Source organism: Phascolarctos cinereus, unplaced genomic scaffold, assembly GCF_003287225.1.
Source record: "Phascolarctos cinereus isolate Bilbo 61053 unplaced genomic scaffold, phaCin_HiC Scaffold_1;HRSCAF=81, whole genome shotgun sequence".
Lineage (NCBI taxonomy): Eukaryota > Metazoa > Chordata > Mammalia > Diprotodontia > Phascolarctidae > Phascolarctos > Phascolarctos cinereus.
The window spans coordinates 83,759,094-83,781,851 of record NW_027555514.1 but is presented as its reverse complement, the minus strand read 5'-3'; the positions used below and the strand labels follow the sequence as shown (position 1 = coordinate 83,781,851).

General features: G+C 36.2%; 1 protein-coding gene across 6 annotated transcripts in view; it reads left to right on the top strand.

Moving 5' to 3' along the window:
- Positions 1 to 22,758, top strand: part of DNAJB6 (DnaJ heat shock protein family (Hsp40) member B6) — a 118,830-nt gene that overhangs the window by 60,364 nt on the left and 35,708 nt on the right. For 4 of the 6 annotated variants that reach the window (XM_078152551.1, XM_021009646.2, XM_021009647.2 and 1 more), the window contains one exon: positions 443 to 513. In XM_078152551.1, coding sequence (XP_078008677.1) covers positions 443 to 513 — 71 coding nt within the window. Of the gene's footprint in view, positions 1 to 442; positions 1,230 to 22,758 lie in introns of those variants that run through there. The other 2 variants (XM_078152555.1, XM_078152553.1) reach the window with 1 other exon arrangement.

The window sequence follows — 22,758 nt, the reverse complement described above, 5'->3', positions numbered from 1 at the left end:
TGTTTTTGTGAAAAAAGTCCATAATTATTAAAAGCCTTTTCCTTTTTAAATTTCTGCTTCATGTGATTTGCTATAATCTGAATCCCAAATAGTTATTTTGATGTGGAATGATCAAACTTTTCCTGTACTATTGGAAAGGTAAATCTGTGTTTTGCTTTTCATCATTACTTTTTTAAAACTACTAATCCCTTTTGACTAGGAGTTTATCTCTGTAGGTGGTTTAGTTGAGCCAGAGTTTATTCATACTTGGAAAAGTATCTTTTTAGGTAGAAAAGATAGCTAGCAAACTTCATGGCAGAAAGCTTGGCTTACTGTAGTTGTTGCATCGTATTGTATGCAGTCACATGAGGATGGGGATTAGTTTTTTCATGTATTTGTGTTGTAGTTACATCTTTTTAATAAACATACTCCAAAAGGTTTTTAAATGAATTTTGTCCTACAGAATTGTTGAGAATGGTCAAGAAAGAGTAGAAGTTGAAGAAGATGGCCAGTTAAAGTCCTTAACAATAAATGGTAAGGAGCAGCTGCTACGCTTGGATAACAAGTAATTCAACGCACGCATTTAACAGAAATATTAAGCTATTACAAGCACCATTTGAGGATTAACAGGAACATTTTTTTGAAGATTTCAAAAGAACTCTTTCAGTATAATTGTACCTAATCTAAAGTATTTATAAACGGCTCATCGAAGCACCTATTTGTCATAGACTTTGAGTTTATTGTTGGGACCACACTAATAGGACCATTTTTTTTTGTCTTTAAAATTGTTGTAAATTTCTGTATGCACTTTGCTTTTTATTAAAGTTAATCCAAGGTGAACAGTGATCCTTTAGTAGTGCTAGGGCAAAATGTACACTAACACCAGCATGAATCTTGCTTTTCCATTTTGTTTGAAATGTGAGCCAAGTAGTAGTTTAAGTCTGCTGTGAAGTTAACATTTCCAGGATGAATCTTTTTTTTTTTTTCAGTTTTTTAAAAAAGTATTTAGTAGTGAAAGGTATTAATACGTTAATGGTAATACATTTCTGGTTTGAAATAAATTAAGGATGTTTTCTAGTTGTGCATGAATGCTGCAAAACTTAGTAAGTTTTGACAATTGTTTAAATATGTAATGTTAAGCCTAGGCAAAAAAAAAAAGTAAATCTGGTAAACTGGGTCTTTGTCATTTGCTAAAAAAAAAAAAAAGAAAATGAATAAATGCTAATGTTTGTGGTGCATTCTTTCATGAATGGGATTTGTAGCCTTCTTGTGTCTGTGTGTGATTCGGGTATGTGGGGAGCCAGTTTTGCTCTATTAGTATTTCAATTTCTTTTGGCTGGTGGATATGGGCCTCTCTTATATACAGATGTTTTCTTTTTACTGTTGCAAAATATATGTAGTTTCCCATACCTCTGTAGGGTAACTCTTAGCACTTGAGTATACATTTCAGTTGTGGTAGTATTTTTTTTTTTAAGAGGGAGATTGGTTTTATAGCAGAAAGAGAATGTGTGTTTATGTGTGTATATATGTGCGTGTGTGCATGCATGTGTGCTTTGTGGAATAAAAAAATCATTAAGAAAGCACACAGTAAAAAACACTTTGCATGGTTAAATCCTTTGGGATGATTTGAACATGGGTGAAGTGACTTGTAAGCTATAAAGTTATCGATATTGCTAAAAATTTTACACAAAGCAAGAATACAAAACTGTCCATTTTTATTGCACCTAACCTACCATAATCTACCTTAAATTATTTTGTGAATTGGTAGGGATATGTACAAATAAAAGAAACCTCTCCAAGTTAGATTAATTTTTATTCAAGATGAGAAAAGGTTAAAAAAAAACAACTTTGTCAAGACATTGTATGTGGTTGGAAAAAATATGAAAGTTGCTGTGATTTAAATGTTTTAGTGTAGTATCTTTTAAAGGTATGTTGAGATTAAGATTTTTAAATACTTGAAAAATGATAATATATTTTACAATTATTCTTTGCTTAATTTAGAATTCAGAAACATAGTGTGGCTAAAATGTACCATGTCAAAGACAAGGCATTTGGGTAAATTTATGTAAGTTTTGTTAGGTGTTGGAAGCGAGTTCTTGAAAATGGTTAAACCAAAACACTGTTTTATAAATTTGTTAAATGGTAGCTATGTATATTTTTGTAAGACTAGCATTTCAGTGTCCTCTACCCCCAAAAAGAAGGTAAGTATTTTTCTGTCAGTAGTGGGAAAGTAACCATATTTGAACTCATTTTAGTTAGGAATTGTAAATCTTGTCATTTTTGCAGCCAGTATGAGAATAACATTCTGTTAATGACATCAACTTAGATGCTTCAGATTTTAAATGATATCTATTAATTTAAATACCTTAAATTTGTTTTTATACTTGGAACCGAAAATTTTATGCATACACTGGTGAAATGAATCAGTGTTGGTGAGGAAATAAGGGGATTTAAGATACTAGGTTTCAGGTGACATTCTCTAGTGAGATATTTTCTTAATTGAAGTATATATTTAAAGAGAAAACAGTGGTTTAGTCCCATAATTAAAAACACTGAAAAAATTTATGATAATTAGAATATTTGTTTTCAACTTTTTTTTGACATTTTGATGACTGAATTTTGATTTCTTTTAAATGTAATTTATTTCATAACAATTTACTTGCTCAGGATAACATTAGGTTAAAATTGTTAAATTTCGAAGTTTTGTGAGGAAACATCACAATATTTTGTTTCTTAAATAATTGCACTTTTTCTTTTTCTTTCTAATTATATACTTGATTGCTTATTTTCTTGGTTGTCACATCACAAATTTGACAGCTACATTCTACCTTTTTGATTCATGGACTGTGTTAAAGTAAAATTTTCATCAGCCTGTTTCTCATTCCCCTTGTACCATTTTCCAGATGGCTGCATTTGCAAAACGAAACTTGTCAGTTGCTTACCATATTCATTAAAAGTTTATCAGTCAAGCAGGGCTATTAAATTTCATTAAGTTGCTTACCTGAGTTAAACCTTAATTCTTAGGTAATTTTGGATGGTTGTGATATTATGTGGTATTTGTAGCTCTGGTAAATGCCGATCATAGAAGATGATTCATTTACATTTTTAAATGTAGAATCAGTTGCTTAGTAGAGCCAATTCAAGATTGACTTAGCCTTATAACATGGTAAAGCTTTCTTTTATTCCCTTCTTTTTGTTTTTGGCTCTCTGTGTAGCATAATTAAGACAGGAAAAATAAATCCAGTACTCAAGGCCAAGAATTATTGAATTTTGAAGCAGAAAGAGAGCTTGGAAATATTCTTTATTAGATAAAACTATGTTCACAAAGCTTATTATAGGCAGGATCTAGGAATGGGAAATATGTTTTCTTTGTGCTGTTTCTTGACTACTTTCCATATGTAATAGCTCTTTCTCAAAAGCACATAACATAATGAGAAAAATTTTCAACCATCAAACACTCAGAAAAGTAAACGTTTAGTTTTCATGATATTTTAAAAAAAAATTTTAACATAGATATGAGATCCAGTTGTGTGATGAAAGATTGTATGGAAAATCTTGTGTTGCCTGGCTTTAATTTTTTCCAACATCTCTATAACCCTAAGTTTTGTAAATTACCTTTAGACTTTATAAACTTATATCAATGTTTATCATCCAGGGTTATTGGATTTTGGGCAGGATTTTAGGTTTCATGACCTCTCCCCCCCCCCCTTTTTTTACATGATTAAAAATGAAAGGCCTTAAAGTGATCATTCTAACAAGTTCGATATCTTTCCAAGTGTCGTTGATAATTCCTTTAGAGTTAAAGCTTGATATAAGTGTCCAGTCTCTTTTCCTTTTTTGTCTCCTACCATTTTTGTTAAATGTAAGAAATTACTTAAGGTGAATTTTAATCATAAACTTTATTTTATATGTAACCAACTAAGTTATAAAATTTTTACTGTACTCAGTGGAGATAAGATAGTATAACACCAAAACTACAGGTAATTTGCTAGAGAAGTGCATTGTGTGTTTAATTTGAATGTAACGATATGACTGATTTGAGAATCCTTCAGGCGAAATAATAACCTTAAACTGGAAGACCCAGTTCACTAAGTGGTAAAATGTCTACTGGGCTGGCGACACACAGTATCTCTTTCAAGTCCTTGACTAAACTGAAGTTTCTTCTCTTAAGTTTGTGTACTTTTTCATTCATAGGAAGAAGGCAATTAAATATTTAGCTTTTAGGAGCCTGACCTAATCTTCAGCTCCTATGTAGCTTCATGATAAGAGTTAAGATTTTACACATAATGTGATGTCAGTAGAATAGTTAACATAGTATTTGTACAGAAGTTAGATGAGAACAGCTCATTACAACAAGCTTCTTTTTTTTCAGGGGGGGGAGGCACTGTGGTTAAGGGACTTGCCCAGGGTCACATAGCTCATAAGTGTCAAGTGTTTGGTCTGAGGCTGGATTTGAACTCAGGTCCTCCTGACTCCAGGGCAGGTGCTCTATCTACTATGCCACCTAGCTGCCTCTTAACAAGCATTTCTTCAGCATCTGCTAGGTACCTGGGGGGCATGGTGGAGGTTTGGGCTGTGGAAAGGTATACAAAAGTGAAAATACAATAATCTTTAAGGAGCTTATATTCTGTCAGCATGGGAACTACAACGTAAAACACATATAAGTAAATATTAAGTAATATAGAGTAAGAGAGTGCTAAGACCAGGGAGCTCAGGAGAGGTTTCCCATAGAAGCTGGCTCCTAAGCTAATCTTGAAGCATTCCAGAATTGGGCATAGGATATTGATTTTGGGTAATAGTAGGCCAGTCTGACTGGAACATGACAGTGAGTACTATAAAATAGGTTTAGGAAGATAGAAGAGAGCAAGATTGTTGAGGGCTTCAAAACCCTTGACTGAGAAATGGACTTTGTATCTAAGAGCTTATGATTTTCATTCTGATGAACTTTTTTGTCTGTGCTTTAGATCATGGCAAAGACAGGAATACTTACCAAATTTTTCAGATGACCGCAGCTGGGACAGATAGCCTAATAGACTGAAGGACATACTCAGCAACTATCAAGATCTTGACATGTCTAAATATTGATCTGAGTCTCAGGATGAAATGTAATAGCTAGGTAGTGCAGCGGATAGAACATTTGGCTTGGAGTTAGGAGGATCAGTGTTTAAATTTGACCTCAGATACTTAAATGACTAGGCAAGTCATTTAACCTCAGTTTGCCTCAGGTTCCTCAACTATAAAATGGGTACAGTAATAGCACCTACCTCACAGGGTTGTAAAGATCTATTTGTAAAGTGCTTAAAACATAGTGCCCAGCACATAGGGCGCACTATATAAATATTATTATCATCACCACCGCCACCACCATCATTATGAGTAGGGATAAATTGCCATATTACAATTGGCTCCAAAACATCAATTTCAGAAATAAATGAGAGAGGCATGGTTAAATAACAGTTTACCTCTAAAAGATAAACTAGTACTCCAGAAAAGACCAGAATCCTTAAAGTAGGTGGTTAGATGAAGGAATTATATATGTTTAGTGTTGAGGAGAGAAGAGTCAGGGGAGACGTGATAGCTATCTTCATGTATCTGAGAGCTGTTAGGTATGAGAGGCATTGGGCTTGTTATATTTGGCCCTATCAGACAGACCTAGTTGTAATTGGTAGAAGTTGAAAAGAGCTAAATTGAGGCCTGAAAGAGGGCAGAGCTCCCTCACAGGTAGAGATGCACCAACGTCAAATGGGGTACCTGGGGCTGGCTATAAGGAATGTTGCCTGTTTTCCTCTCCTTGCTTTTTCTCCCCCACTAGAGCTCCTCAGGCTAAGGCCAGACTTCCAGCCAGAAGTCGGGGGACAATTTAGGAACCTCTTGCTATTGCTCAGTTGATAATTCTGTTGAGCACCATGGTGTTTTGAGGAGACAGAGGAAAGATATTGAAAAAACAAGATGATTAGAATTTTTCTGTTGAGTGGATATAGAAATATGAGGAAGAAGGGAAAGTTAAGGTTCAATAGTTGCAAACCTGGATGACTAGGAGAATTTTAGTGGACTTTAGTAGCAGCAGAGGTAAGTTTGGAGTGTAAGAGATAACAGGAAGTGCCTTATTTGAAAATTCTGATGATGTTGTCCAGAAGGTAGATAATATGGGACTAATTTATAGATTGGGGAATTAATCTGAGTAGAGCTGGTAAATGAGACCCTTGAAAGCTGATGAGATCCCAGAGTGTAAAGAGGAAAAAAAGAAATGGCCTAGGTCCAGTTTCTTGAGATATGCTCAGAGGTAGATCATTCAGCAAAAGGAGATGGAGCTTGGGTCAGATAGAATAGGAAGCAGACTTGGAGCAGAGCAGTGACCTACAATCTACACTGCAGAACAGTCAGGTAAAATTGGATTTAGTAATTAAGAAATTTAAATTGTAAGGCATTGAACAGTGAATAGGAAGTGAAAGAAAAGCAACAAACACAGTAAGGAGGTGATGACAAGGTCAAGTAGAGGTCTTTAGGGAAGAAGGAGGTCTGGTTCTCTTTGCCAACTGCAAGGAAGAAGTCATTGCATCAGGAGATTGAGCGTGACAGAAATTGAATGAGGAGACAAGCTCCTGAAAGATGGGAGAGTGCAAATTAAAAATACTGTGTTTTGCCAAATTCTATCTTTGGTACTAGAGAAAAGAAGGAATGAAAAGTGATGTAGAGGTGAGGAGCAGGGAGAAAAGGGGACTGGAGACAGATGATGTTTGTTTTCGCAGTTAAATAGATGACATGTTCTGCTGAGAGTTTTGGGGGCCTATGGAGAGAAGAAAAGATCTGCAGTAGATAAGGGGGAGGGTTCAAGGACAAGTCATTTACAAAGTCAGTTTTAGAGTCAAGTTGAAACTGGAACGTGAGTCTGTGGAAGACCAAAAAAGTAGATAGTGGGGATAATTTGGATTTGTTTTTTAGGTAAAGCATGAAAGGATTATAGGTTAAGAGGTTAAAGTCTTCTGTAGTACATTGATCAGGAAGCTGAGCTGTTAGGAAGAGAGCATTGGAGAAGATTATAGGAAGGGAGTGAGGGAGAGATGGAAGGTAATTGATTATGATGTAGAGAGGTGAATTTCATAGATCATGACCATGTAGGTAGTGTTGAGTGATGATGAGATGATTCTCTGTCCTTTTGGGTGGCAGAGGTGGAAGAAAGATGTAAGTCATGGCCATTGAGGAGATTTAAGAACCAGGAAGGCCACAGGTAGTTTTGAGAAGACTGGTTTGGTAGCTAGAAGAGCCACTATGAAATTTGAATATACCTAATAGGCAGCAGCATTTCATTTGATGTTTATAATGAGCTTTGGAGAGAAGTAAGTCAGTGGGAAAGATGGAGTAACAGATTATGATCAGATGGGAGAATTGACGAGTTATGAAATTAGAACCATTTTGTTTCTGTTTGTTTTTGTATCCCAGCTAGTTGCAGAAGTGGTCAGAATGGAGATAATCATGGTATTACCAAATTTATAAATTGGAAGGCCAAGATGTTCAAGAAAAGAATGCAAAGAATAGTTAGAAAAGAAGACTACACCTGGTATTGAACTCTTTGAGAAAGTGTGGTTATTGTGGCTAGATGCCTGCTTGGACAGAGCTTTCTAAGCAGATCTGCACTTCATAGGAGGAGTGGTTGCTCCACATTTTTTAGCAAAGGGAGAATCAGGATGGTAATGGGAAGCAACATGATGCGGACTTCTTAGCATTGTGGAAAAGAGTGAGGGAGGCATGACAGATTTTCTGGATAAACCTGAATTTCCATGAATGGCAGAAGAGATATATATGGTTTTTTTTTGGGGGGGGTACAATTGGGGTTAAGTGACTTGCCCAGGGTTGCACAGCTACTAAGTGTCAAGTGTTTGGTCTGAGTCCAGATTTGAACTCAGGTCCTCCTGATTTCAGGGCCGGTGCTCTATCCACTGCGCCACCTAAGCTGCCCCGAGAATATATATTCTTCTTGAAAGGGCAGTTCATAGAAACAACAGCCATCTGACATGGTAGCTAGTTGATTGTGTGAATCTTGTGTTTGTGTTATGCTTCTGGAAAGAAACATGAATAAAGAAGATCTGATACAAAATGTCAGAAAATTCTTGTAATTTTACTAGGGAAGAAAAAGGTATTTGAAAATTTTTATGCATGATGCATAAATGTTTTACAAGGTAGTCCTTGTTTTCCAAATATAGACTTTAAATAGAACTAAATGTGAATTTTCTACTGAAAGAAACAAAGATATTTTCATGGATGTGAGTTGTTTTGTAGTTTATCTAAAAAGCTGTAAAATAAAATAAAACATAATGGAAACAGATTAAGGATGGTGCTTTTCCTTTAGAGTTATGAACATAAAAAATGTAAAATTAGAGTTTTCTAATTGAGTTTTTTTAAATTGGTTGATCGTAGTTTATATGTATAAAACTCAGTAACTAATCTGTACTTGAAAAATTTCACATTTCATAGCTTTGTCTGTTTTATTTAACTTTCTTTGTTTTTTAAAATTCTTGTGATTTCTCAGCTGAAGGAATTTATTCAAAGCAGCAATAATTTTCAGTATTTTATGAAGACTGAAGGCCATAAATGTGTTCTTTTTCTCCTTCAGTTTTTTGAGGCCCTCATCACTAACAACCCCTCCAGTTGCCTCTTTTCTTGCATTTTTCCACATAGTTTCTTTTATACCCCCCCACCAAGTGATTGTCCTCCAGGGCCTCATAGTGGGAGGAAGATGTCCCTGGCTTCTCAAAAGGCTATGTATACTGGCAGGACACAAACTTCTGCCAACGTATGTCATGCTAGATCACCTTGAAATATGGTGCTAGTAAAAGATGATATGTGCTTTCCAAGGGTATATGTAGCTTAAATATGAAGAGGGTCATTAAAAATAGTCTTTAATCCTGCTCTCCACCTTCCCCTACCCCCATTTATAGAGAGGCATGACAAGCCAAAAGGTACTGAGAATTGCATAGTTTTTAAGACCCTCTATTAATATTAACTTGACTGATAGCAGTCCAAATTGAGGTCCATGTCCAGCGACCAAGAAGTGGACCTACTTTTGGTGTAACTGTAGTGCATAAATCTTTCATTTATATCAATTTTCATTTATATGAATCTGATATAAATGAAGCCAGAAGAGAAGGGGAAGTTGCAGCTAAATGACTAGGCTCTTGCTGGAGTAACAAAAGAATTAGTAGAGGTGATTTTATCACAGACTGAAGGGAACAAGAAACATTTTATTGGTCATTTATTGTAGCACGTGTTATAAATGACTATTGTTAAAATAATTATAGGTTGTGGACCAACATTAGTTGTAAAAGATCATGAGGTAAAGAAAACTTAAAGGTGAACTTAACAGAACCATTTAAGATAAATTAGCACTTATTTTGATACTTGATATTGTTGTAAAGGGTTTAGGGGAAGAAGGCGAAGAATATATTGGAAAATATAGTTGAGGATTGAGGAATAAAAGTCCAGTGTTTTATAGAGTACTGAGGTACTTTATGCCCATAGATCATAAATACTTTCAGAGGACAGTCAGGAGGTATTGGACATTGTGTGCACTAAATAACAAAAAATAATAAAGATAAATATATCTTAATAGAGATAAAATGACTCGTTACAGATGAGTCGTAACAAAGGTGTTTGTATACAGTCACAACTGTAACTTGTTAGAGGGGAAAAAATTATATAATTCATCTTATATAATAATAATATTGAGAATTAGTCTTACATAAGAATAATGAGAAAAATAAAAAATGACCCTCAATCCCACATGACCTTTTTCCTACAGTGATGGTGACAGAATAGTTGTAACTGGGCAGAATGTACTAAGAATCACAGTTTAGGCGGTCTATAAAATCAACATTGCTCTTTGTTCTAAATATGAGATCCTTATCCAATGACCTACTTAGTCACATAAATTTAACCATATCAATCTTCTCTTGAGCTATGAATGAAACTTAAGAAAGAAGGAATTTACAGCTAAATAGAAGGATGTTTTATAGGTTCTTGGAAGGGCAAAGAGGGGAGTTGGCTGAATTAGTTTTATTCATATGTCTAAAAGCCAACAGGAAAACTCACTTAATTGGACAATTAGCCATCTCATTCTATAATTAATGATATATTTTTTGCAAAAGTCTTGCTATGAAAAAAAATTGCCATGTGTATTCCTTTATATGTCACAGAGGAAGAAGAGGTATACATTCTCCAGATTCAGTCAGCATAGCACCTTGATTCTTCATGGCTTGAATGCATAGGGAAGAATACCTCCCCCAAGTTGGAAAACAGAGTAGAGGATTAAGTGGTCAGAAAGGCCAAAGACTTAGACTACATAGAAGCCTCACACCATTTTATTATGGAAAGTCATTTTGAGAAAAGAAGTGGGAGGCATTAGACATGGGGAGAACCAAATAACAGAAATGAAATCAGTCATGTTTTAAAAGACATGAAATGACTCATAACTAATGTGGGAGTTGTTCCCTAGTCAACTGTTTGAACATTTGATCCATTAACTTGTTAAGAGCAAATTATTGTAAACAAAAGAATAAAAATATGGTATGAAATAAGATCCTTCTTTAACCTGACTTAACCTTTTGATACTGAAAAATGGAAAATGAATTGAAGAATGTATTGAAATAGATATTGCCATTTTTCTAAGGAAGTTTAATTGGTATCAGTCAGTTGCAGAACAGACTGTGCAAAGGAGACTGTAATACCCTATGAGTAAGCACTTGATCTCCTTGCTTAGCAGAAAGACATGGCAACCAAGTGTGATTCCAGTTCAGAATATAAACTTCTCTAAAATCTTAGTAGGATTTTAGAAGATTGTGGGCAGTAGCACATCATAAAACATTAAACTAATGGAGGTAGTAAGTTTAGAGAGCCTGGCAGGACACTAAATTAACAATTTAAATCCCTTGGGCTTTTAGAACATGAAAATAAATAGATGACAGATGAAAAACACCTAAGATCATAGCCAAGATTTTTATTGCAAACTTGACCATTGAGGTCAGTGGACCTACCGTGTTTGCATCCTGCATGTGCTATATTTGGAAGCTAAATGTTATGAAAAACAACCTTTGTTGAAGTTGTTGGACTAGAGCAAACATAGATAGAGGAAGTATGGCCTAAAAGTGACATATTTGAAAGGTTTGAAGCATTGACTCTCTGAAGTATAGAAATATGCTAGAAGTGTGGGAAAAATTTTGGACCTGTTAGGTGGTGTCAGAAGAGAATTGTGACAAGTCTCACAAGAGACTACTGACTGTGACTTAATTATAAGTGTGGAGCACTTACTGTATACCAGGTCTTTATGGTTGTACAGAGTTGTCTGAATGGTATATAGAGGATACAAAATCTCACTGTGCTTAATTACTGCATGACTTTCAAAAAAGCATTTGATTGCTTCAGCAGTGTCTCTTGTGCATATGCAAAAATCATAAAACTATTTCAAATAAGTAACAACTGTGATAGTTTTGTTCATCTCTTATTAATACAAAACAAAGCATAAAACAGATTTACGATCCTTAAAGGTGTCATGGAGGACGTCCACTATTGTTGAGTCTAAATATAAGTTTTCCCTCTGGATGGAGAAAGTACTCCAGATATGTCTATTTGTATCAATTTCTAGAACATTGTTGAACCACTTTCATGAGATGCATAATATCCACATAGGAAAAACCAAGTAGATGAAGCATGCCAGTGGCTAGATTATCAGTCAATCCCTGTATCTTGGATAGGTGCTGGAAATGGACCCAGAAATGAACAAGGAGAAAGGCCAGAATACTTTAGAGGGAGTTGCAGTTATTTCAGTTATTCCATTTAACACCATTACTTTTCTGGTGATATGTGACTGCAAGGCAGAATACTACAGTTTTTGAATAATCGAAGTTGAACATCACTCAAAGGGTATGAGCAGGTTGCACACATAAATGAGAAGTTTTTGAGGAGAAACAGTGTAAAGCATATTATCAGAAATGGCGTGCCTGGAAAAGATGGATTAGTCATGTGGGCTCCAAATTGAGCTCCAGAGGTGTGGCAGCATAGGGTAAAACTGATGTCAGTCAGGGAAACCTGGGCTTGATTTTTGCCTCTGAAACTGGCTATGTGATTTAGAGGAAGTCACCTGCAACTTTAACTGTATAGCCTGTAAGTTGGAGAGCCTGTCTTTACTGATAGTCACAGTTTTTTTATTCTGCACCAGTGAAGTTAATGGTCTAGTTCTGTGGAAGTAGACCTTGGCACCCCTATCTTCTTCCCTTCCCTCTCCCCCATCCAAAAAAAAAAAAGCCTGGGTTCATATCATGCTTCTGTCACTACCTATGTAACTTTGGTTATTATGATTGAATTATTCTCCCTGAACCTCAGTTTTCTCATCTGTAAAATAAGAAGATCAGACAAGGTAATCTCTAAGATCGTTTCCAAATCTCCAAGATTTATATAAGTCCTGTGTAACACAAATAATAGATAAGCAATAGACAGCTCTTTCCTTCATTAGGCAATGAGGCAATGTCTAGAGAATGAGAGAAAACACTTCTATGAATGTTGAGTGGACTTCTACAGTGAATTTACAGGTGGACCAGGATAAGAGTATAACATGCCATAGCCAGGGATGGATTGGTTGGGATTCTTGAAGGGAGTAGTGTAAATGGTAGCCAGGTAGAGGAGTGAGTAATGTTGGACTTAGAGTCAGGAAGACCTGAGTTCAAATGCTTCATGTCTTTGAGGCCCTGGTTAAGTCACTAAGCTTTTCTTGGCTTCAGTTTCCTTGTCTATAAAACTAGAATAATAATTGGACCTACCTACAGAGTTTGGGTCAAATAAGATAACATGCTAAGCAAGTACTTTGCAAACCTTAAAGCACTATACAATAATTGCTGTTATTTGTTACATTAAAAGATATATGTGTGGGGGTATAGTGGATAGTGTTTGGTTTACCATCTTTTAGATTTAGGGGTTTTTTATGTCTTTCTTTTTTCTTCTTTTTGTCATTTATATAGGACATTCTATATTATCTTCTCTCATACCCTAAGGGTTTTGGAGGAGTGGAGAGAAAACTCAACCCTATCCTTAATTTCCGCTGGCCCATAGATTAAACTCAAACAGATGATCTAGTTTATGGTCATCACAAAAAAGGCAGCAAAGTTATGTTGTTTAGCGGCAGTAGCCAAAAGTGTTCCTACCAGATGCAAGTAAATCTGTTTGTGTTAAACAAGGGGTGATGGAAATACGTATGGAGCACTTTAAAGTCGATAAGAATTTCCCCATAACAATCCCATGAAAGATATGTATTCTTTTAAGCTCTGCAAAGTGCATTACGTACCCTGTGACGTAAATATTATTATGCCTATTTTACAGGTGAAGAAATTGAGGCCGAAGAGTTAAGTGACTTGCCCATGATCACATAGTTAGCTAGTAAGTGTTTGGGCAGGATATGCACTCAGGTCTTATTGATTTCAAGTACAGCACTATCCACTGTATCATCCTTGAATAACAAAGTCAAAACTGAGGAATAAGAGTAAAAATAGTTTGCCATGGTTAACTGGGAAAGCCCTTGATTTCAGTCCTGGCCTTTACACTTGTTTGCTTTGTAACTCATCATTTTGGTCTAATGGAGACTTGGGCTGTGGGTGTGGGGTGATAATTATATTGCTTACTTCACTAGGTTGTAAAAACTTAATAAATCTTACAGGCTGCCTCTCAGAAGTTAGAACTTATTTCCCAGTGTTGCTTAGGAAAAAATAATTTGGTATCTGTGTTTGTAAAATTCACCTGTGATTTAATAGTATAACATTCTGTTTATCCATTTTAAAAAATCTGATTTAGAGCTTTTTTTAAAAAATAGATTTTAATTAGTATTTTTTTTTATATTAACTAGATTTGTCCCTGTATCCCTCTCTTGCCTGTCCATACAGTTATCCCTTATAAAAAAAATATTTTAAACTAAAAGAGGAAGAAGAAATCAGTTTAGCAAAATTTATCAGTACACTGAAAAAATCTGGCATGCAACTAGTGTTTGAAGAAGAGTCAGGCAACTGGAGAAGTTGTATGGATTAGGGAGAGGTAAAAGAGGACCTTAGAATATGTCCATATGATACTGCCATTTGCAGTGTGCCACATAAGAAATTAAAAACTGGCATTAAAGAAAACAAACAGGGAGAGGCTCATACAAAACAGGCCTGCTCTGAAGAAAACACAGTAGTATGCCAAAAATAAGAGCAATACAGAAAATCCATATGCCTACCTTGTCCTTTCTATAAAATCTGAGTAATCTGTATATGTATCAGGACATATTTGATGAAGGTAGGGGAAGAGACAGCTTTTGCAAGGAATATTCTATAGTAGACATCATCTTTACAGTCAATTGAAGGAAAGATGCAGAGAATATAAGATCTTTTGACTAGAGAAAAAAACATTCTCTTTTCCAACAAGACATCTTCAATGATTCAAAAAATAAATTCTTTGAAAGATGCATCAACATAGGATTTTGTTTGGCAACCTCCTGGTGCTTTTATCAACCCTGCCTAGGCATTTACCACTATCATGGAGAATATGCAGCGCAGAGTCCAAATGATTGAGACGTATGGTTGATGAAATCCTCCAGATTCTGTGTATGGATGACATCGCGTTAATTGTACAGCCTCCTGCTTACTTTTCCTATTTCACTCTCCCCTCAAAAAAAAATTTTTTTTTAAAAAGTATCTATAATTACTCTATCATGAGTTTGTCTTAACCCTGAAGAAGTAGACAGACCTTCACCAGGTGGATGAAGAATACCTGTTTTCTAGATTGATAGGCTTTGAAATGAACAGCCCATACATCTGCTCCAGTAGTAGTATATGTTTCTTGGACAGACATTGCAAAGGAACAGTAAAGTAGTCTTGGATTGAATAGGAGTATGGCCTTTGGGAGATTGTGTGATGTGTTTAGAGATTGCTGACTTCTATGTGAAACATGGCCATAAAAAAAACCTTTGTGCTAACAACAGACACTGAAACTTACTAAAGAATTAGGTGTTTAGAAAAGGACATAGTATGGTCATGGCAAGTGGAACCACCACCACAACCATGCTAACCACCATCTCACTTGAGACCTGATGGAGACATCCCCAGGACTCAACTCAAGAGCCTTTGGATCCTCTGCTAACATTCTAGGAGTCAGCCTCTGTGAAGATCTGGCCTGGAAACTTCCTAAATGTGCTGCAATCACAATTTTGAAGATTCTCCAAAAGAAAATTGTCGCCAAAGCCCTTGGCACTGTCAGATGTTTCAGCATAATAACATACCATTTTTGTTAGTGGAAATGACATTAAAGAAGGGATATTACTCTCTTCTTTGTTGCTTCACCTGAATCATGAGATCTTTCCATCTGATTTATAGCTAAAATCTTCCATGTGTGTTATTTCCTCCATCAGCATGAGCTGTTTGAGAGCAGGGACTGTTTTCTGTTTCTATCCTCAGTGCTTGGCATAGTGCTTTGTAGATAGTAAGTGCTTAATACTTTTTTCACGCAAGTGTCAATTGGGGGATAAGTGATACTTTGTGTGCTCAGTGATGACTATGAAATGCCATTATATTTTAAAACCCAAGTATCTTGAGTGAACACCTCATGGAAATTTGGCTAGAAGTTGGAACATGAAGGGAGAGTTGCATAAGATGAGATGGCATGGTTGGGAACAACAATATTGATGAGATTAGAAGTTCATCAGAGTATCTGGAAACAGGTTGACAGTGCTAATTATTTATTTCAAGTGCCTAAGTTGATATTATGGTCAGTTCAGTGCTATAAATTGGAGCTACCAGAAGTCAAGGGTTCTATATCTGTGTAGATTGATTACGTTATAAGCATTTATGAAACAACTACTATGTACTAGGCACTGGAAATAAAAAGATGTTCTTTCCACTTGTATAGAATGTATAAAAAGTAAATCTAAGGTAGTTTTAATTTTTGAATAAGCAGCAACTGGGAAATAACATAGGAGCGAGACAAAATTTGAGTTTTGGAGGAAGGTAGGGATTCTAAGGATTCTAAGGTATGCTTGCCAGAAAAGGGGAATTGTCTATTCAGAGATACAGTTAGGAGGTTTGTGATTATGTTGTGTGTAAAGAACTTCAAGAAGGCCAGTTTGGCTGGACTCAAGTACATGAAGGAATAAAGTATGGAAAGATAGATGGGAACCATGTTGTCAAGTGCGTTAAATTTCAGATGAATTTTATTTGATCTTAAGAGTCCAGGCAAGAGGTAATAAGATCTTGAACTTGGGTGGTGGTCTTGTGATTGGTGAAAATATGATAAAAAAACAGATATGGGAGATGATTTGAATGTAGAATTGACAAGACAGCTACTGAATCAATAGCATATGTGGAGTGAAAGAATGGAAGAAGTTGAAGATGATTACAATGTTGTAGGCCTGGGTTACTGGAAAAATGGCAGTACCCTTGACGTAATTAAGGAAGATATAGATTAGGGACATGTTAAAAATTTTTATTTCCTTCTTTTAATCTTCAAAAGAATATGAATGGAATGTACTAAATTTCTTTTAAAATAGAAACAAATTGTTTTAAGTGTGCGGTCTTTCGTTTTCTTGATCTTGTTTTAGGGATTGGGGCAAATAGATCATTAGGTTGAGCTTTTTGGTAACTATTGTTAACTTTTTGCCAAGAATATACTATATGTCCTTAGGAGAAATTTCACAAAACAATCTGATGGGAGCTGGCCCAAGAGGGTGATGCACACCTTTCATTATTTGGTCATTTTAACTATTTCTGTCTTGCTATATTGTTGCTTTCCTTCTTACTGCCCCTTTCTCATCTAATTTCAGTTCCTATATCTTTTCATTTTTTATACCCTGCACAGTACTTAGTAGGCACTTAATAAATATTTGTTGAATTAGATCAAAGAAAAGAAGGGAGAAGCACAGATCTATTTTTTGTCTTTTTTGACTTTTGTATAACATTTTATCTGGTAAATAATTTTTTTCCCATAGGAAAGGGGGGAAAAGATTCAGAAAGAGGAATAGTACTTATGTGTATATGATAGATTAATCTTTGTTATTGGAAAAATGTAATAAGATTGTAAAGCAATGACAAGAAAAAATTAAAATTATGCATGTATCTAAGTATTTCCTCTGAAGGAGTTGTTATAGAATTCAAAATTATATGCTTCCCTAACAGGTAATACTCAGAATGTTTTGTGAACTCCTGTGGATATGCTTTTAGGTACTTTAGATCATTCCTTTTACTGTCTTCAGTAGTGGCACTTTATTTTTCATTGAGGGTATTTTGGGGAGAAGGGGAATCAGCAGAATGTACTTGGAGCCAAACCTGGTGAATAAGGTAGGTTGATGATGATTGTTGACTTGCTACTCAGAAACTAGAATGTACCTGAAGCAATGAGGATCTTTTTGTCTTCCGTCCATTGCATTGGGAGAAAACGTGTTGGTGTATAAGTGTTTTACAGAGTAATTTGGGGGAGGAGGAGCAGTAGCACTTGTAGGTAGGAAGGGTAGGAAAGATTTCCTGTTCATGAACAGAGGTAAGGAGGGTATACTTTCCAGGAATGGGGAGAAGGATATATAAAGGTGGCCAGTGCACATGCAAGATGGGAGTTTCCATAATGAGATTGGAAAGGTTGGTTGGGCCCAGGTTATAAAGGTTTTAAATTTATCTTAGAGACCACAGGGAGCCAAAAAATGCCCTGACTATGAAAGTGCCATAGTTAATCTTGTCCTTAAGGATCCTTCACACATTGGCAGTGTGTGAAGAATGGCACAGGGAGAACAATTAGGAGGCTCTTGTAATACTGTACACTAGGTAAGAGGTGATAAAAGCGTGAACTACAGAAACAGCAGTGGAGAGAAGGGGAGATAAGGTGGAGATAGAAACAACAAGATTTGGCAATTGATTGAATATATGGCATGAGTTAGAATTGAGGAGTCCAGGAGGATGAGAGAGGCTTTGAACTTGGGAGACTGGAAGGATGTTGGTGTACTATAAAAATTAGAAAGTTTACAGGAGAGGTGGGTTTGGGGAAGAAGATGAGTTTGTGTTGTCACTTTCCATGTGGAATGCTTATATAAAGCCTAATTAAAAGAAACATCATTAGGGAGGTAAGTTGGATGGGAAGAATTACATCATTAATATACTCAAATGTAAATTATTTAGTATTTTCTGTATTGCTGTTTTCCCTCATTACTGTTGACCAAAATTGATGAGATAGAGTCAGCTCCACAGGTTTAATTATAGCAGTGACCTGACAGATTTGGACATGCTCATTTGTTATAAGCAGTTCCTTTGCTTACTTCTCCACCTCAAGGCTTAAGATCAGCTAGACCTTCATGAGTCTGCCTTCCTTGACCTGGAACCAAAACAAACTTGAAAAGATTCTTAGGATCTATTAGCAAACATTAACTTAGACACTTATACTGTTTGGATCTTATAGCTGGAGAAGATGCTGGGTGTCACCTAGGCCAGGTTCCTTGTTTAGCCAAAAAGAAAAGGGCTCTGAATGATGGCAGACAAATTGTTCAAAGACATTAAGTCTGTGCTGTGCTGGATTCTAGGTCCAACAAGAGACAGCTACTCCTCTGGCACTCTGCAGTAAGCTTTTATCAAATGAATAACCTTGCTTAGTCATACTTTCCTCTGGCCCTAGAGAAAAAGTCACCTGAGTGGCTGCTTATGAATCTGATGCCAGGGAGTCAGTGAGAACTCCCATTACAACAGCATTTAACTGTGGCATGGATTGTAGTTGTTTTGGTGTGTGTTTTTAATGAGCATGTATGCTTTTAATTAGTGTGGTTAGGAGCATATGGTAGTAGAGTGAGTCACTTAACAAAACTGACCAGCCTGATTATCTAATTCAGCCCTCTCATTTTACAGATGAAAAAACCTGAAGTTAAAGAGGCATTGTGATCTGCCCAGGGTGATAAAGCTTATTTGTAATATTTGCTGAAGGCATTTCCTCCCTATAGAAACATCTGAAATTATAAGTCAGCAGGGAAAAAAGATTCATCTAGTGTATATGGGAATAAAAATAAAAAAGTCTCACATCAGAGGGAAAAGAAAGAAGCAAAAGACATGAAAAGAAATCCTCGATAAAAGGAGGTTTCGGATCAACTTTTATTAGCCAAATCTTCGTAGCCAGAAGAGTTGCTTGGCTTTTGGAGAATGATTGGTGAGGACATTTATTCAGTTAACTATAATCCACTGTTCTCTTGATGATAAATTCTGGTATTTTCAATATCCGCTTCACATGTTATCTGGACAGCCCTCTACAAACATTAATTTTGTAGGTAAACATTTAAAATGTTTCTATTGCTCCTTGCCCTTCAGGTCCATTATAATACTCAAAGTTCTCTCTACCTCAGAGATTGATTGTCACACCCAAAGAAGACAGTCTTTTCTGAGTCTGAAGATATTTGAAAAAAAATTCCACCTGCCTTTTCCCACCCCTCATTTAGATGCTTTAATTCAAATTTATATTCTGCCATTGACTTTATGTAACATTTTTTCACTATAATCATGTGATCCAGGAAATTCAAGTTTCCTTTCATGGGTAGTGGAAGGATCATCCCCATTTTACAATGAAAGGTTTTTTGAGCAGTTGTGTCTTTCCTGTAGTCATGCAGCCAGATAAAATCTTTTGGGGCAGAATTTGAACCCAGGTCTCCAGCTGCCAAATTGCATACTCCTTCCATTACATGATACTTCTAGCTGCTCTCTTTTTGCCCTCTTCCCCCTTGCTAACAGGTAGCATGATGCCCATCATTATTAGGAAATTGCAATAAAACCATTAAGAATACTTTAATGTTTTCAGCAACTTTTTGGAAGCATTCTATTAGAGACACTGATTTTGGAGTTTAACAGGTTCTTTTTATGGAGGAAATCTTTGTAGTGATTATTTCAACAAGGCTGAATGATCTTCCCTCCTGTGTCTGGCGCTTGGCCAAAATTTCCCGTTTTTTGAATGATTCTGTTGAGCAAGGCCCTTGGGCCTAAGCCCTCCAGGTATTACAAAATTTAAAAGTCTGTACCTGGAGGCAGCTGGTGGCACAGTGGATAGAGCTGTGGCTGTGTAGTCAAGAGGACCTGAGTTCAGATGTGACCTGATACTTGATACTTAACTAGCTGTGTGATCCTGGGCAATCCATTTAACCCCAATTGCCTCACCCCCCCCAAAAAAAAAAAAGTCCATACCCTCTGGAGGATTATAGTCTAACTGGGGAGATGATGTCTACAAAAATAATTATGAAAATAGCTGTATATGTGAAGTCCTATATGAGCTATAAAGATGATAAATGCTGACTTCTGAGGTGGCAGAAACGTCCTGTGTTGGGAGGGAAAGGCAAGATTTGAGCTGGGCCTTAGAGGATGAGTATGATTTTGATAGAGGACTTTTCTGGCTAGAGAAAATAGTAAGAGGTAAAACATGGGGATAGGAAAGCACTAAGTGTGTTTTGAAGAATGGGGTAGGGTGGCAAATTTGGCCGACTATTCAGGCTCTGCTTTTTCTTTTCACATGTGTTTTAAATCATACTCTCCGGTAGGTCTGAGGGCAGCTTTCTTCCATTGGAAGGTGGCTTGAGCATTTTGCCCTATGAAGTAAGGAATAATCCTTTGAGTTTAGATAGCAAAGCTCAGCCCTAAACCCAAGTAGCTAATGTAGGAAGGGGTTACAAGGCATAGAATGCTGAGCCCTAGACTCAGGAAGACCCGAGGTCAAATCCTGCCATAGACACGAGCCATGTTTCCTTGGGCAAGTTGATTAATCTCTGTAATAATGGTGTGTGTGTGTGTGTGTGTGAGGATAGGGTGGATTTGAGGATAAAATAAGGTATTTGTAAAGTGCTTTGCAAACCTTAAAGCTCTATTTAAATGCTAACATTAGCTATGATGATGATATGAGAGGTTGCTCTGCTCAAGATACTAAAGTGATGAGAGTAATGGAAAAAGCCTAAGACTTAGTCCAGGAGACATGTTTCCTTTAGTCCCGCCCCAACTACTGTACTGAATTAGAGCAAGTTGTTTCTTCTCTTTAAAACACAGATAACACCTGGCCTCCCTTCGCTAGGATTATTGTGCAGGTTGGCTGAGGTAATGTGTGAAAGTGTTTTGGAGAAATATAAAATATTGTATGTACTTGAAGAGTGAAGGAGAGGGTTCTTTCTTTGGCAGTTTAGAGCCATGGTTTCAAACTCGAATAGAAGGAAGGGTGGCACTCATTATCCATAAGCATCATGCTGGCCACACATCAAAACATCATGATCTGTTGTGTTTTTATTTTTTAAATATTTCCCAATCAATTTTAATCTGGTTTGGAAACACTCTGGAGCATTGCCAGCAGCATTGAGTTTGTGTTTGACACTTCTGGTGTAGGGGACCCAAGGACTTTGTGCCAGGCAAGGACAATGTCTCATAATATATACAAAGTCAGATTGATGTTCCTTGACCATTCAGCCCATCAACACTCATTTTTTCTCTGCCTAGTGCTTTAATTATTTCTTACAAGTTACCAGTAGCTTTAGGGATAATAACTTATGGCCCCTTTCAATTCTAAAAAAGATCAAATGAATTAGCATTTTATCTACCTTTACCATAAACCCTGTGAGGTATGTTTTATTACTTACATAATATTATATAATTTTATTATCATTAATTATATAATAAAATTACATTTTATTACTTATATAACAATTCCCATTAATATCTTCATTTTAGAGAGGCAGCGGTGGATAGAACCCTAGCTTTGCAGTCAGGAAGACCTGAATTTATGTCTCACTTCTGATGTGAGACAGCTGTGTGACTTCAGGCAAGTTCCTGAGACTCTTAAGTGTTAGTGAAAGTGCAGACCTGCATTGGGAGAGGGAATTTCTTCATACTTTACCCCATACTCACTGACATATGAAGAAATTTAGGATTGAGAGGCTAACTGACCAGTTGTCTCACAGCTAGCATGTCAAGGCAGGAGAGGGAAGTGAACAAGCATTTATTAAACTATGTGTCACGTTGCTTTATGGATATCTCATTTGATCTTTGCAACAGCTCTTTGTGGTAGGTGATGTTAGGGTCTCCATTTGACAGTTGAGGAAACTGAGCCAGGCAATAGTTAGGTGGCTTGCCCCAGGGTCACACAGCAAGTATGTGACAGAGGAAGGATTTAAACTTCACTCCTGGTCCAGGACTCTATCCTCTGGGCCACCTAAGAGGCACTAATAATCTTATTTGGAGCCTGGAATATGACAAAATTATATTTGTATTTACTTTTGTCATTCCAAATGTTTCTTTTTAAAAAAAACCAAGCCTCTTGTATTTTTACAACTTTTTAAAAAATTCAACTTTATTTTTATTTTCAGTTCCAAATTCTCTTCTTCTATTCCTCTCCCCCACCCATTAAGAAAGTAAGAATTATAATACCTGTAATACACATGAAGTCATTCAGAACATTTCTGCATTAGTCATGTTCTGGAAAAACAAACAAGAACAAGAAAGGGTAAAAAAAAAATTGCTTCAGTCCGTATTCCAAGTATCAGTTTTCTGGGGGTGGATGGCATTTTCAGTCATGAGTCCTTTTGAATTGTAGTGGATCATTGTATTGATCAGAACTACTAAGGCTTTCACAGTTGTTATCTGTACGATATTGCTGTTATTGTATAAAATTTTTTTCAGGTTCTATTCACTTCACTTTGAATCAGTTGAATACAGACTTTCCTAGTTTTTCTGGGGGGAAAAATCATTTATTTCAGCACAATATATTCCATCCCATTTTTATAATGTT